This window comes from Megalobrama amblycephala, linkage group LG5 (assembly GCF_018812025.1).
Source record: "Megalobrama amblycephala isolate DHTTF-2021 linkage group LG5, ASM1881202v1, whole genome shotgun sequence".
Lineage (NCBI taxonomy): Eukaryota > Metazoa > Chordata > Actinopteri > Cypriniformes > Xenocyprididae > Megalobrama > Megalobrama amblycephala.
Genome location: NC_063048.1, coordinates 37365355 through 37393104, shown reverse-complemented (window position 1 = coordinate 37393104; position 27750 = coordinate 37365355). Strand labels below are relative to the sequence as shown.

Sequence of the window (27750 nt, the reverse complement as noted above, 5' to 3'; positions counted from 1 at the left end):
CAACTAAATCAAATTGATTACATATTATATTCATGGTATCTGTCACACTCACAGTCTGTTTTTTCTTTTTCAGTGAGCCCAAAAAGAAGGACAGGTATGATCTTACACACACACACACACACACACACATTTAATAAGAGTTTAAATGTATGTAAACTACTGTTCAAATTTTGAGATCTGAACAAATCCTCAAGTTTTCTCGTTCTCCTTTTCAGAATGAAGAAATGCAAGAGTACAGAGCAGCTGGACAATGATAACGCTCAGGTAAAACGGCACATGATGAGCATGTCAAACACAGAGGGAAAAATAGACGGGCAGCAATTGAACGAGAGAGTGCAATTGAGACAAGAGTCCGTAACCATGACGACGGTGTGACACAAAGCCGTGGTTTGGGTTGAGTTTTAACAGACGCAGACACACGGATCAGATCAGCGCGCCCTGACTAACATGTGGTCTCTCTGGACTCTCTCGTGATGTTTACAGCAGGTGAATGATAAAAACATGTGCGTTATGACTCACTTCTGCTCAGTCCTCGTGCGGCTCATCGAAATTCATTCACTTTTCTGTTTATTTCCTTCACTGCTCCATTAATTCCACATCTGCACCGACAGAACAGAATGTCACTGGAGTTTAAGATGCAAAGTTCACAGAAAATGTGTTTTCAGACCTATTTATAAAGATCAGAATATACTCTATGCAATTATGTAAACACAAACGCTCGACTTTATGAGTCATTGCATTCATAAATGTGGAAAATTGTCGAATTTAATTAAACATTGACTGTTTTGGTCGATATTTATGCTTTTTAGAGTGTTGTGTTGTTAGGTTAGCAACATATAATGTCGAACTTTACAAACTGGAGTTTGGGAGTTGAGGAAAAGCAAATAATTAATTAAATAATAAAGATGTAAAATTAATTTGAATAATTTTAAAATGAAATGAAAATAAAACACTTACTAATAATTAAAGAAATTATAAATTAAATTTAAATAATTAAATTAAAATAAACAATTTTAATATGAAACCAATCAAAATTAAACACTTACTAATAATTGATTAAATAATACAAATTTAAACAAAATAAATGATTAATTTTAAAATAAATACAATGAAAATAAAACACTTACTGAGATTTAATGAAATCATAAAAATTTAAATGAATATAAATAAATTATTTGAAAGTAAAAACAATCAAAACCAAACAGTAATAATTACATTACAAAAATGTAAACTTAAATTAATACATAAAAAAAATAAACAATCAAAATAAAACACTAATAATTAAATACAAAAATGTAAAATCAAAATAAATAATTTAACAATAATAGATCAAAATAAAGCACTTACTAATAATTAAATAATAAAATAAATAATTTAAAAAATAATAATCAAAATAAAACGCATATTAATAATTAATTAAATCATAAAAATATAAAATTACAATAAATTATTTAAAAACAATAAACAATCAAAATAAAACACTAATAATTAAATCATAAAAATGTCAAATTAAAATAAATAATTAAAAAATAAGAAACAATCAAAATAAAATACTTACTAATAATTAAATCATAAAATAAATAATTAACAATCAAAATAAAACACTATTTAATAATTAAGTAAATAGTAAAGATAATAAATAAATAATTTAAAAATAATAAACAATCAAAATAAACCACTTACTAATAATTCATTAAATCATAAAAAGTAAAATTAAAATAAATAATTCAGAGATATTAAGCAATCAAGATGAAACACTAATAATTAAATCACAAGAATTTCAAATAAATCATTTTTTTAACAAACACAATCAAAATAAAACACTTAGTAATAACTCATCCATTCATAAAAATGTACAGTTAAAATAAATACAACATTTTAAATAAAAAACATTGAAACAAACATAAAACATATTAAAAAGATGAAATATTTTATTTGTTTACCTGCGAGTCATGTGACCATTAACTGACATCACAAAATCATGAAGATGCAAATGATGTGTTGAATTATGTAAAGATTAGCTTAAAATCTCAGTTAGGCTTCAAGTAATTCGGCAGACAAAAAGGTTTGGGAATCCCTGATCCAAATGAACCAACTGTGAGTCGAGTCTCATCTGTGCTTCATTTGTTGCTGTTAAATAAGACAGCTCAGATTGAGTCTAAGAAGGTGCTTTGCTCTGATGCAACCGCACAAACCACCTCAAGTTAAAGTTAAAGGTCACAGAATTTAATTTTCCACATTAAATTGAGCACATTGAGCTTCTGAACTGAATGATGGAGTCTGTACGGAGAGTGTCGAGTGTCGGCTCAACGTGATGAACGAACAATAGCTGCACATGGACTCTCTTCTGTCTTGAGTCACACACACACACACACGTTCATGCACATGAACTGGAGATCAATGCAGCCCACTGTGTTCCTGTTACATACATATTTGTGTACATGTTAGCACACATGACCGACACATGATCAAGGTGTGTTTGAGGGTAGCTTTGTGGGGTACATTATGCTCGCAGATGGCTGTGTGTTCGAACACGTGTGTGTGTGTGCGCTGATAACGCATGTAATGGCACACTCTCTTTCAGTTGGCAGATAACAGCAGCGCTGATGGTTCTCCTCAGGAACAGAGTCTGAAGAAGAAACAGGCCGCCACACTCGCCAACATCAGAGAGCTGATCAGTCAGGTAAATACTGACCGTTTACTGTCCTACTGTCAACCATTCATCAGCGCACATTACTGCAATGAAAAAAGACGTGTATATAATCTTGCATCATAAGCGCCCGATCACACCTTAATGCATCTTTGCATCTAAAGCCCTGGGTATACTTTGTTATTTTACACTCGAACACACAACCTTGCAAAGTATACTTAATTTGACTTGTACATGTTCGTAGGCGTTCGACGCATGCGCAGTTTTGAGCAATCTCTCGCCATGAGTTGCAACCCACGTAAACATCTTTGTATTCTTTCATGCTAGAGTTGTCTAAATGAGGGTACTTTCTAACCCCTTCACACAATCTCTCATCTATATAGGCCTCCGTTGTCGCTGTAGCTCGCATGTGTTCCGTTGTGTTCCGTTTATGCAGTTTTTCTTCGACTACCTTGTGAATCGACGCCCCCGGGGCACGGTTGCCACCTTGTGGATAAATGTGCGACCTGCATGTACAAGTACGTGTGGTTACAAAAATCCAGCGGTGCACGTACTCTTCTGATGATGAAATGCGCGTCACGTGCACTGTACGCTGACCCTCACATACGAGTAAAAAGTGAAGTGTACTTTGGGCTTTAAAATGCAAGACGCAGCGCTCAGGAATGGTTTTAAAAAACTAAGTGTCTATTTACACTAAGTACAGATAGCGTCCCTTGTTGGCAAATGCTATTTACACTAGCTCCGCCCACCAATGTCTGGTTGGGCCAGTCAAGTTTTAAAAAAGATGCATAGAATTGAACATATTCAGTGGCGCAGCAATAGAGAGTAATGGGGCGTTCACACCAGACGCGACTTGCGCAAATAAATCACGCTATTCGCGCGTAGTTGGATGCTTGAACATTTTGAGTTTACTCGCTTCGTTCGCGCTTGAAATTCACTTCACAAAAGACGCGAATTTGCGTGATGGGAATATGTGTCCCTCAGACTCTTCCACTTCTTTCTGCACACTTCCTCTGAATAAACACATCAAGTCGTCAGCAGGAAAGTAGTTGTAAAATACAGCGAATAAGCTCAATTTACCGGCTTTAGCTAGCTTGTAGTCTCAATATGTATGTGTATAATGTCAATTTGAGCTATATATATATATATATATATATATATATATATAGGTCAAATGGAGTAAAGAGCATTTTTTACAACTTACCAGATTGTCCGACCTCACTCACTTTCTTCCAAGCAAGATCCTTTTTATTCCTGTTTCTATAAAAGTACGAAGATGTATCGTACAGCTCCGGGAATCCAATGATTTTGTCCTCCATTGTTGTTTCGGATTTCTGCCTCTGCTCGCTACATCATAATCACGTCACTACTAGAGCAAGCTCCTGATTGGTTAACGTGGCGGGAATATTCGCCAAAGTTCAGATTTTTCAACTCGCGCGATTTGCGCAAATCACGCTTTACATGCGTCAAATGCCTGAAACGTTCAATTTGCGCTGCGTCATTCGCGCCGCCACGTCTATTGCGTCTTTGCATTGACTTAACATGTAAATCACTCGCCGCCTAACGCTTCATTCGCATCTGGTGTGAATGCATCATAAGGCTCGCAAACCTGGCTTTTAACGTGACCGTGGCGGGTTCGAATCTGCCTTTTGCCAAGCTCACATTTATTTTCAATAAAAATGAAAATAATGTTCTAAAAGTGGAAATAAACTGCGAACGAATGTTTAATAATATTAAAAGTGTTTATAGGGTAGCAGCTAATTACTACTCCTATTGCAAAGAACTGACACTTTTACATGGTGTAAATAGCTATTGTCACTTAGTGTAAATAGCATCTATCGCTAAGAAAATATGCTATTTTCACTTAGTGCAAATAGCCGCTGCTTTAAAAAAAAAAAAGCGCAGAACATGAAGGTCTCGAGACGCGCTTTTGAGACGTGATGCAATAACGGCAATAACGAACTAATAACGGTTGCTAAGTCAACTTGCTACTGTAAACAGAAGCCTGCAGCGCTTGCTCCGCCTCTGAGTTCTTCTGATTGGTCCACTGTTTTGGAACTGACATTGATGAGCGGCACTGCGTGCAAAAGTTAAAATTCTTTTTACTAACTTGACATGGCAGTTCAACTTTTAAAAAATCCATCTCAAGACCTTGCGTATTTCCCCATTCCACTGCCCACGTCTCGTGTTTTTTAAAGCAAAAACGCGTTCTGTGTGAACGAGCCCTTAAAAACGTGCCACTCATGTACAAGGCGCTGCAAAAGACGTGAGCGTAACGGTCATACACATCCGTCTAGTACGTGTTTACATAGAAAAACAATGGAAAAGTAGTGCATTGGAATAGAAAAACTGTGTTCTGTGTGAACGGCCCCTTATAAACACAAGCAAAGTTGCATTAAACTGATCAAAAGTGACAGTAAAGACATTTATAATGTTACAAAAGATTCTGTTTCAAGTAAATGCTGTTCTTTTAGAGCTTACTAATCATCAATATTTATTATGGTTTCCAAAAAAAATATGAACTTACACAGCTGTTTTCAACATAAAGACATTTTCAGAAAATCATCATATTAGAATGATTTCTGACGGATCATGTGACACTGAAGACTGGAGTAATGATACTGAAAATTCAGCTTTGCATCACTAAAATAAATTATAGCTTAAAGTATATTAAAATAGAAAAACCATTATTTTAAATCATAATAATATTTCACATTTTTACTGTTTTTACTGTATTTTTTCATATAATAAATTCAGCTTTGGTGAGCAGAAAATACTTATTTTAAAAACATTAAATAATCACCCAAACTGTATCAGCTTTTCTTCTGACATCGACATTCTGACATCAAATCCTGCTAGGTAAAATCACATGATTTCCCACTGAATATTCACTCAGAAAGTTGGAAATGCCGTTTCATTATGTCAGATTTGGCCTAGTGTTCAGGAAAGAATTAAATAAGGTGATGACTGTAATAACTGGAAGAGAAGCCCATGACTAATTCAGCAACTGAATCATATGCTGAGATCACAATTATGAGTTCATCAGTGAATCTCCTGTTAATGGTCCAGATGTGCTGTCACTAATAACACCTGGATTGTGAATTGAGCTCTTATGCAGATATATTTTAGTTTCACATGCTTTGGTCTCAAAGATCTCAGACTCTTGCTGACGTGAGCATCTCTGTGACAGGAACAGACGCTCGTGTTTAAATAAAGCGCTCGAATCTCTCAGGACTTGTATATCTCTGGTTGGTCGTGTCACTTCAGATAAACCATCTGCCTCAGTGCGCTTTAAGCTTACAGTCACAGTTTGTGTGATGCTGAAAAGTCCCTCCAATGGAGAATATGAGGAGAATAATGAACATTCAAGCATGAAAACCTGTTCTAGTAGAACAAAAAACAACATCAAGACTGTAAAAGAGCATAATAGGTCTAGTCGAGGCTAGTTTTTGGTGTGTCACGGCTTTAACGGTCTAGTTACATGCTGTTGTTGTAAGTTTTGTCTTTAGATGTTCATTGGTGTCCTTTCTTCTCTTCTGCATTCAGCTCAACAAAGACGCTGTGGCGGAACATGCTAAGAAGATGTGGTCGCTGCCCAGCGATCTGTCCGAGGCCGTGAACTCCTGCGTTAAACCTCATTTCCCGGAGCATGTGGACAAGGCCGGCGAGAACCGCTCCGAACACGCGGGACAGTACAGTCACGTTTTCGTTGGATGATCATAACAATAGATTAAACCAACTCTAATGTAATATTTACCGTTTTACACGTGTTTATATTTTATGATATACTGTGCTCTTTTCTTTGCTGTAATACACTTTAGCACTCAACCTTACAGAACAATCAAGTGAAAGTAAGTGTATAAAATGAAGGGACATCTCATGAAAACTGTCAACATCACACCAGGGATGTCATTCACTCCAAAATAAAACATTAAATGGAAAAAATAAGAAATTAAACATTGCATGAAGAAAAGTAAGCCTTTAGGATTTTTTTGCATTGTGACACATTTCAGATCCTGATCTAAATGGTCCTAAAGGCTTAATTTTCTTTTACATATATATATATATATATATATATATATATATATATATATATATACATATATACATTTTTCCACCGATAGCCGATTATTCAGAGTGATATCTACTGATAACGATACTGATAGTTTGGGGGTTCTGCCTTTTATACCTTCTTTAAAATTAATGATAATTTCATTATTATTAATAATTAATCATTATATTTTTAATTATTATCTTTTGAAAGAAATGCAAATAAAAACTTTATTCTCTTCATTTCATCAACTTGTTTCAGAGTAACTGGTATCAGTTATAAGCAAACACATTACTCAAATTAATATTAACACATTAACTACATTCTGCAGATTTAATTAATATTTCTTAACTTTCTGAATGTTATTAATTCATATAATTACTATTAAAATTGAACATCAAACTGGTTTCTTAGCATTTTCTTTACACAAATCATAAATTCAGTGCATTTTCCTGCCCTTTTTTGATTGATTGATTGACAGGATATATCGGCCCTGACTATTGGCTGTTTTTAAACTATCGACCAATAGTGTGACAATTTGCCTTTATCAGCCGATACCGATTAGTGGCCGATATATCGGTGCATCTCTAATATATATATATATATACACAGAAAGAGAGACTTTTTTTGGTTTTTATTATGGGATGAAATATAATTTTAAAGGAAATTTAGTCATAGAATCATTTGAATTTGTTTCAGAAACATTGCATTGTGACATTATATATATATATATATATATATATATATATATATATATATATATATATATATATATATATATATATATATATAATGGGTTAAATATTATATTGAATATAAATATTATATTGAATTAAATTAAGCCTGTTTTAGGATCTTAAGGTGGTTTTTTTTTTTGCATTTTGCATTTTGACATTTCACATTTTGCCCACCAATTCTCATTTTGTAATGCAAATATACTATATACACTACATATATACAGTATACAGTTCATACTTATATGTAATATTTATTACATGGAGGTTCCATCTACGGGATCAGTAAATTGTAATTTATGGCTATATGTCATTGATATTTATTTGAGTCATTCCAAATTCTAATGATGCACACAAACCAAGATTTTAGGTGTTTTGTGGCAGTGATGATAACCATAAACTCATTGGCACTGACAAACATGATCTGGTCAGATCTGCTTTTAGTGGCAAAACTTGTAAACAAGTAAAATGATATTCAAGAAGAGAGAGTGGTAGTTTGATTGAGCTGAAATGAATTCAGTACTTGTGTTTGAAGCGTCCGCCGGTGTGTTCTGGATCCTGTGAAGAGAGGCTGCAGAATGACAGTGAGTCAGTCCATCCATCATCCATCAGCCCACACACAATTATTCAGATGGGCTGGTGAAGCCCGTCTCCTAGATAACAGTTACAGTTCACAGTCGGCCGGTCGATGTCACTAAATAAACCCAGACAGGCTGATCAGCATGACTGATTGTATCTCGCTTCTTACACACATACTTACCCAATAAATAAATATGAAATACTGATAGGAGTGCCAATGATTGTATTATGTAAGTATAGAGAGTGTGGAGTGATAGTTTCCGGCTCTTCATTGTTTCTGTTGAGATTTCAATGATGTTCTTGAAATAGCTGATGATGGGAGCGGATGGCAGAATATTTATTTTTGGCTCAAACAGGGTTATTATAGTTCACTAACACTAAAAACATAAAAAAAAACATTTTTGTTACTTATGAAATAAACTTGAACTGACGTAAAAGAAATATTGAAAAACTTAACATTTTATTTTATTCGCCAAGACAGCATTTCTCATTTTCATTTAGTTTTGCTTGATGTAATAAAATAGATGAAAATAAATACATAAGTAAACAAAACTGTATAGACATTTAGAAAATGACAAAAACACAGCAAAATTACTAAAACTTTAACTAAAATTTAAATGAAAACTGAAAATATGAAAATAAAAACTAATTCAAAATATTAATAAAATCGTTAAAAGTATCTCATTAAGTTTTCAATACAAAAAAATCTCCCTCAGTATTTTTGTCTTGTTTTCTGAAAACATAATCATAATTAAGTGATTTGTGCAGGAAAACACGTCTTAATCAGACTTAATTGTTAGTTTTATCATTATTATTTTTCCCCATGGGAAGACTACGGCAGCCCTATGAACCATAAGTAGGAAAATTATGAACATTGGCAGACTTGTAGTAATCGTAACGAATAGTAATCTGACCAACTTTTGGGTCTCTAGGACTAACTCTATAGCGCCACCACCAGTTGACCACTGCATTAGAGCCATGATCTGGAGGGTCCATGCCAAAGTTGGGAACAGCACCATCTACAGGTCATGAGATATGAAAAATGGCTATTTTTGCTCATAACTTTTAAACAGTTTGTCAGAATCATGGTTTTGGTTTTTATGGATTCCTTGTGTCATGCCGAATCCATAAATACTGATTTTGCCAGGACTGGGCGAACCACGTCCGCCATTTTGAATTTTGACATAAATTGCAATATCTTGTAAACTAATTGACAAATGGACACAAAATGTGGTAGGATTCATTGGCAGCATGTCCTTAAGGTACCTGAGAAGTTTGAACACAGCACCACCTAGTGTTCTAGAGATATAGGGTTTTTTGCAAAAACGCATAACTTTTAAAAACATTGTCCAAAATTCCAATATCATCTCATTTGTCATTTTACATCATTTTTTGTTTGTCTGCTATATTGAAGTAAATGAAAAACAGTTTTTTTTGCTACTCATCCTACAATTGTTTTCCAATTTTGTCCAAAATTGACTCAGATGGACCAAGCCAGACAAACATTTTTTTATATATTTTTTATATTTGCTGCTGTTTCTGAGAAATAACTTTCTGAAGTCAACTGTCACTGTGTTTGTTGTCCTGAAATAACATGCTTATCAGAGGCCATTATTTTTAATGTGGATTTTGGCTATCAGGTTAAACATAATTCACATTAATGGCCAAGTTTTCTTAGCTTGCTAATTGGTTAATATGCTAACTAATGCTTTGTTGTGCTCATTCTCACACTCCTCGGCAGCCTGGTGAATCAGCATCGATTGAGGCCACAAGCCCCGAACCTTTCAGGTTGTGTTTGAATCCTGTATGGCACACACACAGACTACAAGAGGTATTATGCCCAGAAATGGTGCAAGTAGTTCTGAGAATGATCTAATCTGAACTTATTAAACACAATAAGCAGTGCAATTATACACAAAAAAACTTAGTGTTTTGTGTTTTTGAGATTCACAATGTAGAGCCTTTCACTGTTCTTGTTCTGCATGCCGTGCCTTCAGTGCTTAACCCTGCATTGTTGCTTGCAGCTATATTAGTAATTAGCAGCTAAATAAGTAATTTTGCTTCTCAAGTTAGCATATCTTGATATAATAATGTTTAGATATTTGTACTGGAAAGCAAGATAAAAAAATATTGAGGAAGAGCATCATATTTGTCTTATTTGTTAACATTAGTTAATGCATTAAAGGATTAGTTCACTTCAGATTTAAAATGTCCTGATAATTTACTCACCCCCATGTCATCAACCATCGCTCATGTTCTAAAAAAAATAAAAATTTATACACTTTTTAACCAAAATGCTCATCTTGCGCTGCTCTGTGATGCTCCATGCATTACATAATCACGTTGGAAAGGTCACACATGACAAAGGCGGAAGTACTGATCCAGTGTTCACAAAGTGAACATACAAAGATTAAGTCAAACGGCCTTTACAAAAAAAAGGTAAAATAACGATGTCAGACGATTTTGAAGTTGGAGGAGAAAATGAGATGGAGTTTTTCTCCTTACCGCGGTACTTCCGCCTACGACGCATGACCTTTCCAACATGATTACGTAATGCATGGCAAATCTCAGAGCAGTGCAAGACGAGCATTTGTGGTTAAAAAGTGTATACATTTTTATGTTTTCCTCAAAAACCTTCATTTCATTTCGACTGAAGAAAGAAAGACATGAACATCTTAGATGACATGAAGGTGAGTAAATTATCAGGACATTTTAATTCTGAAGTGAACTAATCCTTTAAGTATCATAAACTAATAATGAGTGATATATTTTTACAGCATTTATAAACCTTTAGTCAATAAAAATGTTCATATTCATGTTAGTTCAACTAATGTCAACAGATCCAACATTCGATCTTAAAATGTTTTAGTAAATGTTGAGATTATACTGTGCTGAAGGTCTCCATTAAGTCTCCTGAGGTATAAAAGAGCAATAGTTCTCCTGTATAATGAAGTTGTTGATGTTGTTTCTCACTGCGACGTGTAATTGAATGTCCTCACACACTCGCACTAACAGTGCCCGGCTGTTATGCTCATCAACAAACTTTCTCAAATGCGAGTGTGCGAGAATGAAAAAGGAGTGTACAAAGAGAACAGCTTTGTTCAGAGTATGCAAGTCTTTAACCACACGATCCCTCCTCAACCCTATAAACATACTCTATCATATTTGATATATGAATTTCAAAGGCCTCTAAATGATCATCATGATCTCAACACTCAAATTGAGATTGACTAGAGTTTTTTATCAAGTAAAATTCTTGTTTGATCGTAAAACTCAGCATTTAATTATCATCATACTATTTTCATCTTATTTTTTGGACATATAAATATCAGTCTTAGTGAAAAGAGGTGGGGTCAAAGGTCAGTAACGTGCTGGAATCTGTTGGTTTTGGGCTTCACATGTTAATATTCACATGCACAGAGGGGTGAAGTGTGTCATGAACTAATTAGCATGTCCGTCTGAGCGGTCTGCCCACACACACACACAGATCTCCCATCTGCCCGTGACTCATGTCTCTTCTCACTCTTCTCACGGGCCGTTCTGATCTTCTCAATGAGCAATGGCATCATTACGTGTCACAATTCCTCATTATGAATGTACATTTGCAGGGTTTGCTAAAAAATACTGTGTCACATCCATGCCTGAACTAGAAGTAACACTCTTTTACATCTCACTATTGTTTATGTGTCCTGTAAAACAATCCACAGGACAGCTGTTCATTTTCAAATGTTCAGTTACTGTAAGCAGATGTTTATAAGGGAATAATCAATGATGACATGTTTAATTAATAGCAATTCATATGACTTCATCTCTTAATTAGTTGCTGATGTGGCGATCATTAATTAATTTAGATGTTCATGGGTCATACATTAACTCAAGATTATCTGTGCATTATTTAAGCATGGGTTAATGCTTATAATGCACCGTATTGTGAAGTGTTACTGAAAATACACCGCAAAAAATCCTATTCCTAATGAGTATTTTTCATTCATTTTATTACTTGACTTGAGAAATTAAGATATTAAGACTTATTTTTAGAAGATGTGTAATTTTTCACTTGTTTATACATAAAAGTTTTATATTTAGTATTGATGCCAATTAATAGACAGCATCTAATGAAACCATTTAAAATGATTTTTAGTATTTTTGTCTTGTTTTTCAATAAATATCTAAACATTCTTGAATCGAAGTTGAGAAGCAAAATAACACATTAAGTCTCATTTTCTGAAAAAGAAAAATCAAAACGAAGTGTTTATGCACAAAAATCTGAAAAATAACAAAAACATCAACTTGATTATTTTTCAGACCCCAATGGCAGATATTTGTTCTTGTTTTAAGCATAAACTCACTCATTTTTATATATTTCTATAAGAAAACTTATAAGAAGACTTAATGTGTCATTTTGCATCTCAAGTAAATGTATGTTGATTTTTAGAATGTTTAAATGGTTGAACTGGAAAACAAGCAAAAACACTAAATAGGTATATCTTTTTTTGCAGTGTAACACAATATATGATGAGAATCTGATACGTAGTCCATCCAAGAATTGCAATAAGATCTGTACGTAAAAAAATCTTCATCTTTTTATATCTTTTTGTGAATATGTTCAAATATGCTCAGTGTACTCCAAGTTAGTATTTTCTGGGAAATGTAATGCATTAATGCTATCCTAATTTGCGATGCGAGGCAGCGCTGACTCACCAGCCTCAGTTTCCCTGTAAACACGTGCGATCTGTTGCTCCTGATGGCACATACAGAACTCCGGCCACCTGCCCAGATCTTCTCCTGCCTCCTACGAGCAGCTCCTCTTCCTGCCCGCGGGCCTCCGCTGTCTCCTGTAACTCTAACGCAGGGTTTCTGCCAGATTGGCACACGTCGAAAGGGTTTGCCTCTTCCATTAGAGCGGCCGCCCCGGTGCCATCTGCTCCCTGTGTTGCCCGCTGATGCCTCGCAATTCACTTCATCTCTGAGGCAGGAAAACAGTACAATTGCATCAACAAAAGATGCTGCATGATTTCAGATGGTGGCGGATTGACAAGAGGTCAGATACAGGGAAAGTTCTCAGAACTTTCCTAACATTGTAGTTCTCTCAAAGTTCTGACAGGAACATTATAGGATTAGTTCACTTCAGAATTCGAATGTCCTGATAATTTACTCACCCTCATGTCATCTAAGATGTTCATGTCTTTCTTTCTTCAGTCGAAAAGAAATGAAGGTTTTTGATGAAAACATTCCAGGATTTTTCTCCATATAGTGGACTTCACTGGGGTTCAACGGGTTGAAGGTCCAAATGACAGTTTCAGTGCAGCTTCAAAGAGCTCTACATGATCCCAGACGAGGAATAAGAGTCTTATCTAGACAAAACAATTGCTCATGTTCTAAAAAAAATAAAAATGTATACACTTTTTAACCACAAATGCTCGTCTTGCACTGCTCTGAGATGTGCCACGCATTACGTAATCATGTTGGAAAGGTCATGCGTCGTAGGCGGAAGTACCGCGGTAAGGCGAAAAACTCCATCTCATTTTCTCCTCCAACTTCAAAATCATCCGACATGTAAAGGCCGTTTGACTTAATCTTTGTATGTTCGCTTTGTAAACACTGGATCAGTACTTCATGTGTGACCTTTCCAACGTGATTACGTAATGCGTGGAGCATCACAGAGCAGTGCAAGACGAGCATTTGTGGTTAAAAAGTGTATACATTCTTTTTTTTTAGAACATGAGCGATGGTTGATGACATGGGGGTGAGTAAATTATCAGGACATTTTAAATCTGAAGTGAACTAATCCTTTAATGCATTAACTAATGTTAACAAATAAGACAAATATGATGCTCTTCCTCTGTAGTTTTTATCTTGCTTTCCAGTACAAATATCTAAACATTATTATATCAAGATATGCTAACTTGAGAAGCAAAATTACTTTTTACTAATATAGCTGCAAGCAACAATGCAGGGTCAAGCACTGAAGGCACGGCATGCAGAACAAGAACAGTGAAAGGCTCTACATTGTGAATTTCAAAAACACAAAACACTAAGTTTTTTTGACGAGGAATAAGAGTCTTATCTAGAGAAAATATCAGTCATTTTCTAAAACAAATAAAAATTATATACTTTTTAAACACAAATGCTCGTCTTGCGCTGCTCTGTGATGCTCCACGCATTATCTAATCATGTTGGAAAGGTCACGTCTGATGTAGGGCGTAAAAACTCCATCTCATTTTCTCCTCCAACTTCAGTATCATCCAACTTTATTGTTTTACATTTTGTTTTAATAAAGGGTGTTTGACTTAGTCTTTGCACGTTCGCTTTCTAAACACTGGATCAGTACTTCCAATTACGTCATGCGTGACCTTTCCAACATGATTACGTAATGCATGGAGCATCGCAGAATATTGCAAGATGAGCATTTGTGTTTAAAAAGTATATAATTTTTATTTATTTTTTTAGAAACTGGCAGATGATTTCTCTAGTTAAGACTCTTATTCCTCGTCTGGGATCATGTAGAGCTCTTTGAAGCTGCACTGAAACTGACATTTGGACCTTCAACCCGTTGAACCCCAGTGAAGTCCACTATATGGAGAAAAATCCTGGAATGTTTTCCTCAAAAACCTTCATTTCTTTTTGACAGAAGACAGAAAGACATGAACATCTTGGATGACATGGGGGTGAGTAAATTATCAGGAATTTTTTTATTCTGAAGTGAACTAATCCTTTAATAATAATAATGCTAATAGTAATAAATAATGCTCTATAGAGTCAATGATTTGAACAAACGGTAACGAGTTGTGCTACAGCAAACCCAGAATTTACTTAGAAGCAGAGACTGAACCCTACAATCCTCCAGAAAATAACTTCAGTTATCCGTGGCCCGAATTGTTCAATAATTGTGTCCTTCAGAGAAGTTGGAGTTGGAGATGTGTGAAATGACAGGGTCTGTGAGAATAAAAGCTATTTTACACGGACAAGCTTTTAATTCTTTGTTCAGGGTTCTGTCAGACTGTGAAAGTGAGTACTTTAGCTATAAAAAGCAACTCGCTTTTGTGTCCGAACTGCTTGAGTGGCTCTCAGGCGAAATAACCACAGCATCTGGTCTCAGCGAGGGTCCTGACGATCCAAAAATACATCATCCACCGAGAAAAACATCATATTCACCATGACAACATTCCTGGTATTCTTCTGGACTGAACTGAAAATGCTTTTCATCCGTCACTCAAGGTTTCAATGCCGCTTTTCGTTTGAGAAGGCCAGTATCCCTTTTATTTTTGCTCATTGTGATTTAAATAAACTTCTAACACAATGTATTAAACTTAATTAAATACCTTGTTTCTGAGTAATGAATGATGACTCTGAACGGTGAATTCACCTAGTTATTCAACCAGTGAAACTTATCTAGGCCATATCTACAGACAAGAATATCACTTATATATCACTCTTTTAATGCTTGACATCATGAAACCACCTTGTATGGAAGCCTGGTTCTGCCACATAAGACAAAATCTATGAGATTAAAAAGTCAAAATTATGACACTTATACATAATTATTATATAAAAAGTCAAGATTATGACAAAAAGTTATAATTTTGAAATACTGTCATAACTATGACATAAAAAGTCAAAATTGACATAAAAAGTTATCATTCTGAAATGCTAAATCATAATTATGAGATGAAAAGTCATAATGAGATAAAAAATAAAAAAGACAGTTACAATTTTTGCATAAAAAGTCAAAATTATGACAAAAAAATAACAATGAAATACTAAATCATAATTATTAGATAAAAAGTTCAAAATTATGACATGCTAAGTTTGAGATTAAAAGTTGAAATTGACAAAAAGTTATAATTATAACATATTAAGTCATTAGACACTAATACATAATCACTACATAAAAAGTCAAAATTATGACAAGTTAAATGTGAAATACTAACTCATAATAATGAGATAAAAAGTTGGGATTATGACATACTATGGCAATAATGAAATAAAAAAATCTAAATAATGACAAAAAATTATAATTATGAAATACTAAATTATAATAATTACATAAAAAGTCAAAATTATGACACTAAGACATAATTATTACAAGTCGAAATTATGACAAAAAAGTTTTAATTATAACATACTAAGTCATTAGAAACTAATACATAATTATTAAATAAAAAGTCAAAATTATGACAAGTTAAATGTGAAATACTAAATCATAATAATGAGATAAAAAGTTGGGATAATGACATACTATGTCAATAATGAAGTGGAAAAAGTCAAAATGATGAAATAAGTTATAATTATGAAATACTAATTCAGATTATGAGATAAAAAGTAATAATTATGAAATACTAAATCATAATTATGAGATAAAAAGTCAAAATTTATGACATACTATGGCAATAATGAAATAAAAAAAATCTAAATAATGACAAAAAATTATAATTATGAAATACTAACTTATAATAATTACATAAAAAGTCAAAATTATGACACTAAGACATAATTATTACAAGTTGAAATTACGACAAAAAGTTTTAATTATAACATACTAAGTCATTAGAAACTAATACATAATTATTAAATAAAAAGTCAAAATTATGAAAAGTTAATTGTGAAATACTAAATCATAATGAGATAAAAAAAAAGTCATAATTATGACATACTTATGTCAATAATTAAGTAAAAAAGTCATAATTATGGCATAACATAAATATGAAATACTAAATAATAATGAAGTCAGAATTATGACATACTGTGTCAATTATAAAATAAAAGTCACAATTATGAGATAAAAAGTCGAAATTATTACACACAAAGTCAATTATGAAATAAAAAAGTCAAAATTGTGATATACTAAGTCATAATTATGTTGAAGTTGAAATTATGAAATAAAAATATATAATTATAACATAAAAAGTCCTTATTATCAAATAAACAAGTCAAAATTATTACATACTAAGCCATAATTCTGATAAAATGTCGAAATGATGTCATAAAACCTTTGACATAGGATGTAGACAGAACAATTTAGATTTTATTTTACCAAAGCATGATTTCTTTTTCTTATGCAGCAGAAAATTGACTTCCTCAAACCTCTATAATATAATATCATAGAGAATATCTGCTGCATCTCTGCTCGTGTTTGTTTTATGTTGATCAATCGTTTGCTTTACCCAGAATCCCGCCTGTTTTTAATAGCTCAATAAGATCGCTTTATTTGTTCTTTTGGATGCACCTGTTGCTCTTTGGCTCTGTGCGGGAGCCCTCATCCCTTAAGTGTTCATTTCCAGTTGCATCACCCCAGCGGCTTTTTCCTTAAAAACAATTTAGCGTCCCCTATGGCTTTACAGAGCAAAACAAGGCACTGAGCCTTAACTGCACTCTGTTGCTTTATGGCCAATTATAGTTCATTTTTGCATCTATAAACAGCAAGTGTTACATGAGTTCAAACGCAGGTAGAGCCGAGAGAGAAACGTGAGGCCTGGAAGTGTGTCAGTCACGGAAATGCCACGTGACTCGTTCAGAAGGTCGAGGACGACCGCAGAGCTTGTGAATCAATGGAATGGTTCTTCTCCTTATTGCATACTGTGCAGTGCTCCTATACTGTATACTGCATACTAGAGATGGCTGATACCACTCACTTTATTTATTATCCAATAACAAGTACTTTCAAATGTATAACATATAGTGCTGTCAAATCGATTAATCACGATTAACTGCATCTAACATAAGAGTTTATGTATGTGTTTGTGTGTATGTATATATATATATATATATATATATATATGTGTGTGTGTGTGTGTGTGTGTGTGTGTGTGTGTGTGTGTGTGTGTGTGTGTATGATCACATATATTATATTTACAAACTTATGTTAGATGCAATTAACCGTGATTAATTGTTTTAATAATAATCGATTAATCACGATTAATAATATACAAATTCAGAATGTTGTATTCTTCAAAAAATGTTACAAATATTGTCACATGACCTCATAACGACTCATGCTTAATTCCGTGAGCAGCGTCCAGCGTCCATAATTTCCTCATGTAAATTAAAACAGCTATTTTGCATTTTTTTCAAATTTTGTGTTAAATGCCTTAACTTTTGGCAGTCTGATCAAATAACAAATTTTTAAAACATACAACATTCAAAACTTTGGGGTTGGAATAATAGTTTTTAAACAAGTCTCATATGCACAGCAGGGATGCATTTATTTGATCAAAAATACAGTAAAAACAGTGAAATATTATTGCAATTTAAAATAGCTATTTTATACAGAGCCCCGCACATGACATGCAGGGAAAGAAGTAAATTGTACTATTTCATCGATTTGCTAAATCATGTGCGATTTACTATTTCTTTCCTTTGATTTTACTATTTTGTTCCCTCGATTTGCTAAATCTTGTGTGATTTACTATTTTGTTCCCTCGATTTGCTAAATCTTGTGTGATTTACTATTTTGTTCCCTCGAATTGCTAAATCGTGCACTTGATTTACTATTTCTTTCCTTTGATTTTACTATTTCGTTCCCTTGATTTGCTAAATCATGCGCAATTTACTATTTCATTCCATCAATTTGCTAAATCGTGCACGAAATGTACCATTTCGTTCCCTCAATTTGCTAAATCGTGCGCATGATTTACTATGATTTACTATATTTACTAATCATGTGTGATTTACTATTTCGTTCCCTCGATTTGCTAAATCGTGCACGATTTACTATTTCATTCCCTGATTTACTATTTCATTCCCTCGATTTGCTAAATCGTGCAGGATTTACTATTTCGTTCCCTCGATTTGCTAAATCGTGCACTCAACATTCTTTGATGAATAGAAAGTTCAAAAGAACAGCATTTATTTGAAATAGAATCTTTTGTAACATAATAAATGTTTTGATCAATTTAATGCAACCTTGCAGTATAAGCTTTTAACTCCAAGGCTCCTGAAAGCTGCAACTCAAGGTTTCTGTTCTGGCGTCTGCTGTCACTGCACCTATAAAAGACAAAGATCCAGCAAGGCCATTAGCTGAAAAAACAGGCATGAGAGACATACATCTGTTATCCAATCGTCCGATTTATTGAGCTGTCAGTGGGGAGCAAGTCCAAACGGCCTGGATATGACGGTCAGCAGATTGAAAGGAAGCTTCCCAGAATTCTGCTTCCGATTAAGAGCACACCTGACGGCCAAATCCCAATTAGACGCTTGACCATGGCCTGATCTGAGGGTCAAGGCCATAGGTAGCTCTTCTGACGCTCCTTTGATTCATAGTTATGTTTGTTAATAGAGATAAAACTGCTATAGAAAACGACTGATATGTGCATGTTGCTCATATATCCTCACCTCTGCAAACACAATATTAACATTCCTTTTTCTAATCCCTTGTGAAAAAGAAGTAAACTTCAGCATACTTTTAAAACAAGTACTTATTACGGACATTCTATACAATTAAGTGTACTTCTTTAAAAACACTTGAACTCAAAATAAACTGTTCATGGAACATGAATTGTTATAGATTGTGGGACGTTTGACATATTTTTGAGGCATGACAATGACAAACTGTTTTGGAAATGTTGGTCTTTCCTCACTCTGTATGCCAAGTCATTTTAATAAGGACTTTGTCCGCTGAGACACACTTACAGCTGTGACCAGGAAATCTCCAGCCTGCTGTTGACGATTACATAATAAGACAAACAGCTGAGAAGTTCCACCGGACAAAAATCTCACATGTCTGCGAGCTGAAGGAAAGCAGATATTAGCGATGACACACAATGCCAATCGTCCCAGCTGTAGGAGTTGTTAATTGATAGGTTCAGAGGGGAAAAGACAGTCTTTCGTCTCTCTTCTGTCTTTTACATTGGCACTTCTTTTAAAGTTGGCAGCGTCTCCCTCTCATTCTGTGGGATTGTCCTCCTGCTGGGATAACAGCCACATCACTGATGGACTCAATCTCAGATTGTTAGTGTAGTTGACTGGCTGCTTATAGACTGCTTTTATGTGATGCATCCCGGCTAACAAAAATATGTTCTGAAAACATTTCGCTAACGTTCCCACTGAGTTATGAAAACATTCTAAACGGTAATATGAATGTTAAGGGAACATTCCATTTTATCAGTCTTCAAATATAATGGGAATGTTACTTTTGAATGTTCTCTGAACATTCTGAAACAAGTAGTAACATTTAAAAAACAATTTGAGAAAATGCAATTAGTTTGACTGAATATCAATATTAGATATTAGAAACTTTTACTCTCTACTTGAGTACATTTTTGAATAGGTATATGATTACTTGTTACATTTTGCACGGCACAACTTTTTCTGAAGCAGTTTATTTCTGCTACAAAAGAAATGATGTCGCCATCTACAGGGCATCTTGTGTTTTGCTCTTACTCGCACAAACTTGTCAACATGGCTTCTTTACTCGAACGTGAGTACAGATAGTTGTGGATCGCAGGTGTTTCATATACAGGTGCTGGTCATATAATTAGAATATCACCAAAAAGTTGATTTATTTCACTAATTCCATTCAAAAAGTGAAACTTGTATATTATATTTATTCATTACACACAGACTGATATATTTCAAATGTTTATTTCTTTTAATTTTGATGATTATAACTGACAACTAAGGAAAATCCCAAATTCAGTATCTCAGAAAATTAGAATGTTAATTAAGACCAATACAAAGAAAGGATTTTTAGAAATCTTGGCCAACTGAAAAGTATGAACATGAAAAGTATGAGCATGTACAGCACTCAATACTTAGTTGGGGCTCCTTTTGCCTGAATTACTGCAGCAATGTGGCGTGGCATGGAGTCGATCAGTCTGTGGCACTGCTCAGGTGTTATGAGAGCCCAGGTTGCTCTGACAGTGGCCTTCAGCTCTTCTGCATTGTTGGGTCTGGCATATCGCATCTTCCTCTTCACAATACCCCATAGATTTTCTATGGGGTTAAGGTCAGGTGAGTTTGCTGGCCAATTAAGAACAGGGATACCATGGTCCTTGAACCAGGTACTGGTAGCTTTGGCACTGTGTGCAGGTGCCAAGTCCTGTTGGAAAATTAAATCTGCATCTCCATAAAGTTGGTCAGCAGCAGGAAGCATGAAGTGCTCTAAAACTTCCTGGTATACGGCTGCGTTGACCTTGGACCTCAGAAAACACAGTGGACCAACACCAGCAGATGACATGGCACCCCAAACCATCACTGACTGTGGAAATTTTACACTGGACCTCAAGCAACGTGGATTGTGTGCTTCTCCTCTCTTCCTCCAGACTCTGGGACCCTGATTTCCAAAGGAAATGCAAAATTTACTTTCATCAGAGAACATAACTTTGGACCACTCAGCAGCAGTCCAGTCCTTTTTGTCTTTAGCCCAGGCAAGACGCTTCTGACGCTGTCTGTTGTTCAAGAGTGGCTTGACACAAGGAATGCGACAGCTGAAACCCATGTCTTGCGTACGTCTGTGCGTAGTGGTTCTTGAAGCACTGACTCCAGCTGCAGTCCACTCTTTGTGAATCTCCCCCACATTTTTGAATGGGTTTTGTTTCACAATCCTCTCCATGGTGTGTTTATCCCTATTGCTTGTACACTTTTCTCTACCACATCTTTTCCTTCCCTTTGCCTCTCTATTAATGTGCTTGGACACAGAGCTCTGTGAACAGCCAGCCTCTTTTGCAATGACCTTTTGTGTCTTGCCCTCCTTGTGCAAGGTGTCAATGGTCGTCAAGTCAGCAGTCTTCCCCGTGATTGTGTAGCCTACAGAACTAGACTGAGAGACCATTTAAAGGCCTTTGCAGGTGTTTTGAGTTAATTAGCTGATTAGAGTGTGGCACCAGGTGTCTTCAATATTCAACCTTTTCACAATATTCTAATTTTCTGAGATACTGAATTTGGGATTTTCCTCAGTTGTCAGTTATAATCATCAAAATTAAAATAATAAACATTTGAAATATATCAGTCTGTGTGTAACGAATGAATATAATATACAAGTTTCACTTTTTGAATGGAATTAGTGAAATAAATCAACTTTTTGATGATATTCTAATTATATGACCAGCACCTGTATAGGATGAGGACTTGCCTGCAGCCAGTGATGACGAAGAAACCAGCACGTCCAGTGCAAGTAGGCTTTGATTATTTCATTTTACTTATCTTTTTGAGCTTGACTGAGACTTCTTTGTAGACATTTAAGAGGCTGTTGTGTTGTTTTGAGGCATTCAGTTTTGATTTTATAAAATAACCTCACAAATCAACTTTTTGCTGTTTTTCACTGGCATGTCTCTATAGGTGTTTTGACCCTACATTCAGTATGAGTAAAACACTTAAGTGCTGTTAAAATCAGACACTCTAAGACTTTTACTCAAGTCGTATTGGAATTGGTGACTTGTAATGGAACAATTTTCACAGTAAGGTATCTGTACTTTTACTCAAGTAATGGTTTCAGGTACTCTTTACACCTCTGCACAGTAGACATGTTTGTACAACTCTCACACTTTATGATGTGACAGAAAACTATTGTCCAGTCCGGTTCCGTTCACACAGAGAACATTTTCAGAGAATGCGGTTGAGAGTCCTGAAAATTTACAGATGTGAGTTTGGTTATAGAAATAGAAAACTCCCATAAATAACTGTACTGTGTGTACAGTAATCATGTTATAAGGACTTAAATACAGGTCAACTGTATTCTGCTGCTGTGAGAATGTGGTCATGTTTAGATTGTCCAGTTGTTTGTGATCTAATGCCCAATTGATATCTTGGACATTGGTCATTTCATTTTAATTTACTTTTGTATACATATTCTATATCACAGAAACAGTATGTTAGTGTGCTATTTTGAAATATTTTCTGAGGTCTGTAGAGGCCAGTGGGTGTGTCCTATGGGGGCGTGGCCTGTGGGTAATGAGGGGGCCAATTACTGAGCCTCATTGACCAAAGACAGCAACATTCTCATTATTATTCTCAGTCACTATTCCTCAATTATTATTTCAGAGATGCCACTAAGTTGGAAAAATCCAGTGATTATTTCTCACTCGAAAGTGTTTGTTGCATCAAACTAGTAGACAGGGCTTCCAGGTGGTAGCTAGTGAACTGAACAGATTATATTGAAATAAATGTCTGTCTGACCTGGCCTCTCACGACTTTATAGTTCCTGTGAGGACACACAGGAGACTGTGGCAATGACCCAGCTGCTCGTTCTCATCCAAAATGACAAAGTGTGAAGCGTTCGCTGAAGTCAAGCTGTTGTGTGTCCTTGAATCAAATCAAAGGACAGTAGAGATGGAGAGAGTGTGAATGTGATTGAGTCTGTCAGCTGCTTACACACACACACACACACACACACACACACACACACACCAACTCCTCAAACCTGTTAAGAAAGAAACTGCATCAAAGATCTGCCTGATATTACAACAGAAATCTGAATTATAACCCATCCATTAAGAGATGAGAATGGCTGAATCTTTCTCAATAAGTCAGTGTTTTCAATTGTTCTGAACGTGCACAAAGCTTCTCTGTATCCTTGTCTGTTCAGAAAGACTAAATGACAGATGCGACATGAGGAAATTGCTGTAATGCAGTCGCTCGCCTCAAAGGACTGTATTTTAAAGTGATTGTGTTGCCTTCAGTCACATCGCAGCGATTGTCTGAGACGACTGCATGTGAAAGTCATAATTATCAGTGAAAAACTTTCTTTGAGTTCAGAGTTGAGGGCGTCAGTTAATGAATCACGGCGGAAGCTATTAGCTGTAATGGTGAATGTTGATTGTACATTTAGTTTGTTCACATGCTTTTGTGTGCTGTTGCTGAAGAATGAGGTTGTGACTACATTTCCCATCATTCCTTGAGGCAGAATACAAAAATACACAGGTAGCTCCAATTATATATCTAATGCATTATCTTTGCTTTTGGTTTTGTTAGACAGAATTAGGACTGTCTACCAACTTGGTGTTCTGTCTAAATCCATCACATTTACAGTTAAATTTGATTATCACTTCACTTGCAGATTCATGCATTTAAAAACTACAGTAACTGTTTAAGCTTTGCGTTTGGTGCCATTTTTCTACAACTTAAATTAAAATGATCAACTACTTTCTTTCAATTTTCCTTTTCATTTCACACACTCCAGTGCATGCTTTTTGTCACTTTCAACATCTGTTTTTATGTTTTTAGATTCATGTTTTTTCAATGTTTTTGAATGCATTTTTTTAAGGCACTAATACTGATCATTTAGGATGCATTGTGTGCAAATTAGGCTTGAGTTTTGCATGCAGCTTTTATGTTTTTATATGTTTTTCCTTAAAGCCTTTAAATATAATGCATTACAAAAATATTTCTGTCATGACAAGTCTGAGTGTTTGGCATGGTAATAGATATGACAATGTTGATACGTTTGGTCTTGGTGAAATAGATCTGCTACTCTGCTGTTATTGCTGCTGCTGCAGTTATTGCTGCTGTTGTTGGTTATTGCTGCTGCTGTTATTGCTGCTGTTGTTGATTATTGCTGCTGCAGTTATTGCTGCTGTTGTTGATTATTGCTGCTGCTGTTGATTATTGCTGCTGCTGTTATTGCTGCTGTTGTTGGTTATTGCTGCTGCTGTTATTGCTGCTGTTGTTGATTATTGCTGCTGCTGTTATTGCTGCTGTTGTTGATTATTGCTGCTGCTGCTGCTGCTGCTGCTGTTGATTATTGTTGCTGCTGCTGCTGTTATTGCTGCTGTTGTTGATTATTGCTGCTGCAGTTATTCCTGCTAATTGTTGCTGCTGCAGTTATTGCTGCTGTTGTTGATTATTGCTGCTGCTGCTGCTGCTGTTGATTATTGCTGCTGCTGTTATTGCTGCTGTTGTTGATTATTGCTGCTGCTGCTGCTGCTGCTGTTGATTATTGCTGCTGCTGCTGTTATTGCTGCTGTTGTTGATTATTGCTGCTGCTGCTGCTGTTTATTATTGCTGCTGCTGTTATTGCAGCTATTGTTGATTATTGCTGCTGCATTATTGCTGCTATTGTTGATTATTGCTGCTGTAGTTATTGCTGCTGTTGTTGATTATTACTGCTGCTGCTGTTGTTGATTATCGCTGCTGCTGCTGCTGCTGTTGATTATTGCTGCTGCTGTTATTGCTGCTATTGTTGATTATTGCTGCTGCAGTTCTTGCTGCTATTGTTGATTATTGCTGCTGCAGTTCTTGCTGCTGCTGTTGATTATTGCTGCCGCAGATATTGCTGCTGCTGTTGTTGATTATTACTGCTGCTGCTGCTGTTGATTATTGCTGCTGCAGTTATTACTTCTGTTGTTGATTATTGCTGCTGAAGATATTGCTGCTGCTGTTGTTGATTATTACTGCTGCTGCTGCTGTTGATTATTGCTGCTGCAGTTATTACTTCTGTTGTTGATTATTGCTGCTGCAGTTATTGCTGCTGCTGTTGTTGATTATTATTGCTGCTGCTGCTGCTGTTGATTATTGCTGCTGCAGTTATTGCTGCTGCTGTTGATTATTGCTGCTGCTGTTATTGCTGCTGTTGTTGATTATTGCTGCTGCTGCTGCTGCTGCTGTTATTGCTGCTATTGTTGATTATTGCTGCTGCAGTTATTACTGCTAATTGTTGCTGCTGCAATTATTGCTGCTGTTGTTGATTATTGCTGCTGCTGCTGCTGCTGCTGCTGCTGTTGATTATTGCTGCTGCTGCTGTTATTGCTGTGATTGTTGATTATTACTGCTTCTGCTGCTGCTGCTGCTGTTGTTGATTATTGCTGCTGCTGCTGCTGTTGATTATTGCTGCTGCTTTTATTGCTGCTGTTGTTGATTATTGCTGCTGCTGCTGCTGCTGTTGATTATTGCTGCTGCTGTTATTGCAGCTATTGTTGATTATTGCTGCTGCATTATTGCTGCTATTGTTGATTATTGCTGCTGTAGTTATTGCTGCTGTTGTTGATTATTACTGCTGCTGCTGTTGTTGATTATTGCTGCTGCTGTTGATTATTGCTGCTGCTGTTGATTATCGCTGCTGCTGTTATTGCTGCTGCTGTTGTTGATTATTGCTGCTGTTGATTATTGCTGCTGCAGTTCTTGCTGCTGCTGTTGTTGATTATTACTGCTGCTGCTGCTGTTGATTATTGCTGCTGCTGCTGCTGCTGCTGTTGATTATTGCTGCTGCTGTTATTGCTGCTGTTGTTGATTATTGCTGCTGCTGCTGCTGCTGTTGTTGATTATTGCTGCTGCTGCTGCTGCTGTTGATTATTGCTGATGCTGTTATTGATTATTGCTGCTGCTGTTATTGATGCCGTTGTTGATTATTTCTGCTGCTGCTATTGATTATTGCTGCTGCTGTTATTGCAGCTATTGTTGATTATTGCTGCTGCATTATTGCTGCTATTGTTGATTATTGCTGCTGTAGTTATTGCTGCTGTTGTTGATTATTACTGCTGCTGTTGTTGATTATTGCTGCTGCTGCTGTTGATTATTGCTGCTGCTGTTATTGCTGCTGCTGTTGTTGATTATTGCTGCTGCTGCTGCTGTTGATTATTGCTGCTGCTGTTATTGCTGCGATTGTTGATTATTGCTGCTGCAGTTCTTGCTGCTGCTGTTGTTGATTATTGCTGCTCCTGCTGTTGTTGATTATTACTGCTGCTGCTGCTGCTGCTGCTGCTGTTGATTATTGCTGCTGCTGTTATTGCAGCTATTGTTGATTATTGCTGCTGCATTATTGATGCTATTGTTGATTATTGCTGCTGTAGTTATTGCTGCTGTTGTTGATTATTGCTGCTGCTGCTGTTATTGCTGCTGCTGCTGTTATTGCTGCTGTTGTTGATTATTGCTGCTGCTGCTGCTGTTGTTGATTATTACTGCTGCTGCTGTTGCTGTTGATTATTGCTGCTGCTGTTATTGCAGCTATTGTTGATTATTGCTGCTGCATTATTGCTGCTATTGTTGATTATTGCTGCTGTAGTTATTGCTGCTGTTGTTGATTATTGCTGCTGCTGCTGCTGTTATTGCTGCTGCTGCTGTTGTTGATTATTGCTGCTGCTGCTGCTGCTGCTGTTGATTATTGCTGCTGCTGTTATTGCTGCGATTGTTGATTATTGCTGCTGCAGTTCTTGCTGCTGTTGTTGATTATTGCTGCTCCAGATATTGCTGCTGCTGTTGTTGATTATTACTGCTGCTGTTGCTGCTGTTGATTATTGCTGCTGCAGTTATTACTTCTGTTGTTGATTATTGCTGCTGCAGTTATTGCTGCTGCTGCTGTTGATTATTGCTGCTGCTGTTATTGCTGCTGCTGTTGTTGATTATTGCTGCTGCTGTTATTGCTGCTATTGTTGATTATTGCTGCTGCAGTTCTTGCTGCTGCTGTTGATTATTGCTGCTGCAGATATTGCTGCTGCTGTTGTTGATTATTACTGCTGCTGCTGCTGTTGATTATTGCTGCTGCTGCTGCTGCTGTTGTTGATTATTGCTGATGCTGTTATTGATTATTGCTGCTGCTGTTATTGATGCCGTTGTTGATTATTGCTGCTGCTGCTATTGATTATTGCTGCTGCTGTTATTGCAGCTATTGTTGATTATTGCTGCTGCATTATTTCTGCTATTGTTGATTATTGCTGCTGTAGTTATTGCTGCTGTTGTTGATTATTACTGCTGCTGCTGCTGTTGTTGATTATTGCTGCTGCTGCTATTGATTATTGCTGCTGCTGTTATTGCTGCTATTGTTGATTATTGCTGCTGCATTTTTTCTGCTATTGTTGATTATTGCTGCT

At 35.7% G+C, this 27750-nt stretch overlaps 1 protein-coding gene across 1 annotated transcript in view; it reads left to right on the top strand.

Moving 5' to 3' along the window:
* The window catches only part of plcb2 (phospholipase C, beta 2), a 40181-nt gene extending 33238 nt beyond the window's left edge, over window positions 1–6943 (top strand). The window contains 4 exon segments of the mRNA XM_048192165.1: window positions 74–94; window positions 216–264; window positions 2585–2683; window positions 6197–6943. Coding sequence (XP_048048122.1) covers window positions 74–94; window positions 216–264; window positions 2585–2683; window positions 6197–6367 — 340 coding nt within the window. The 3' untranslated portion in view covers window positions 6368–6943.
* The last annotated feature ends 20807 nt before the right edge of the window (window positions 6944–27750 follow it).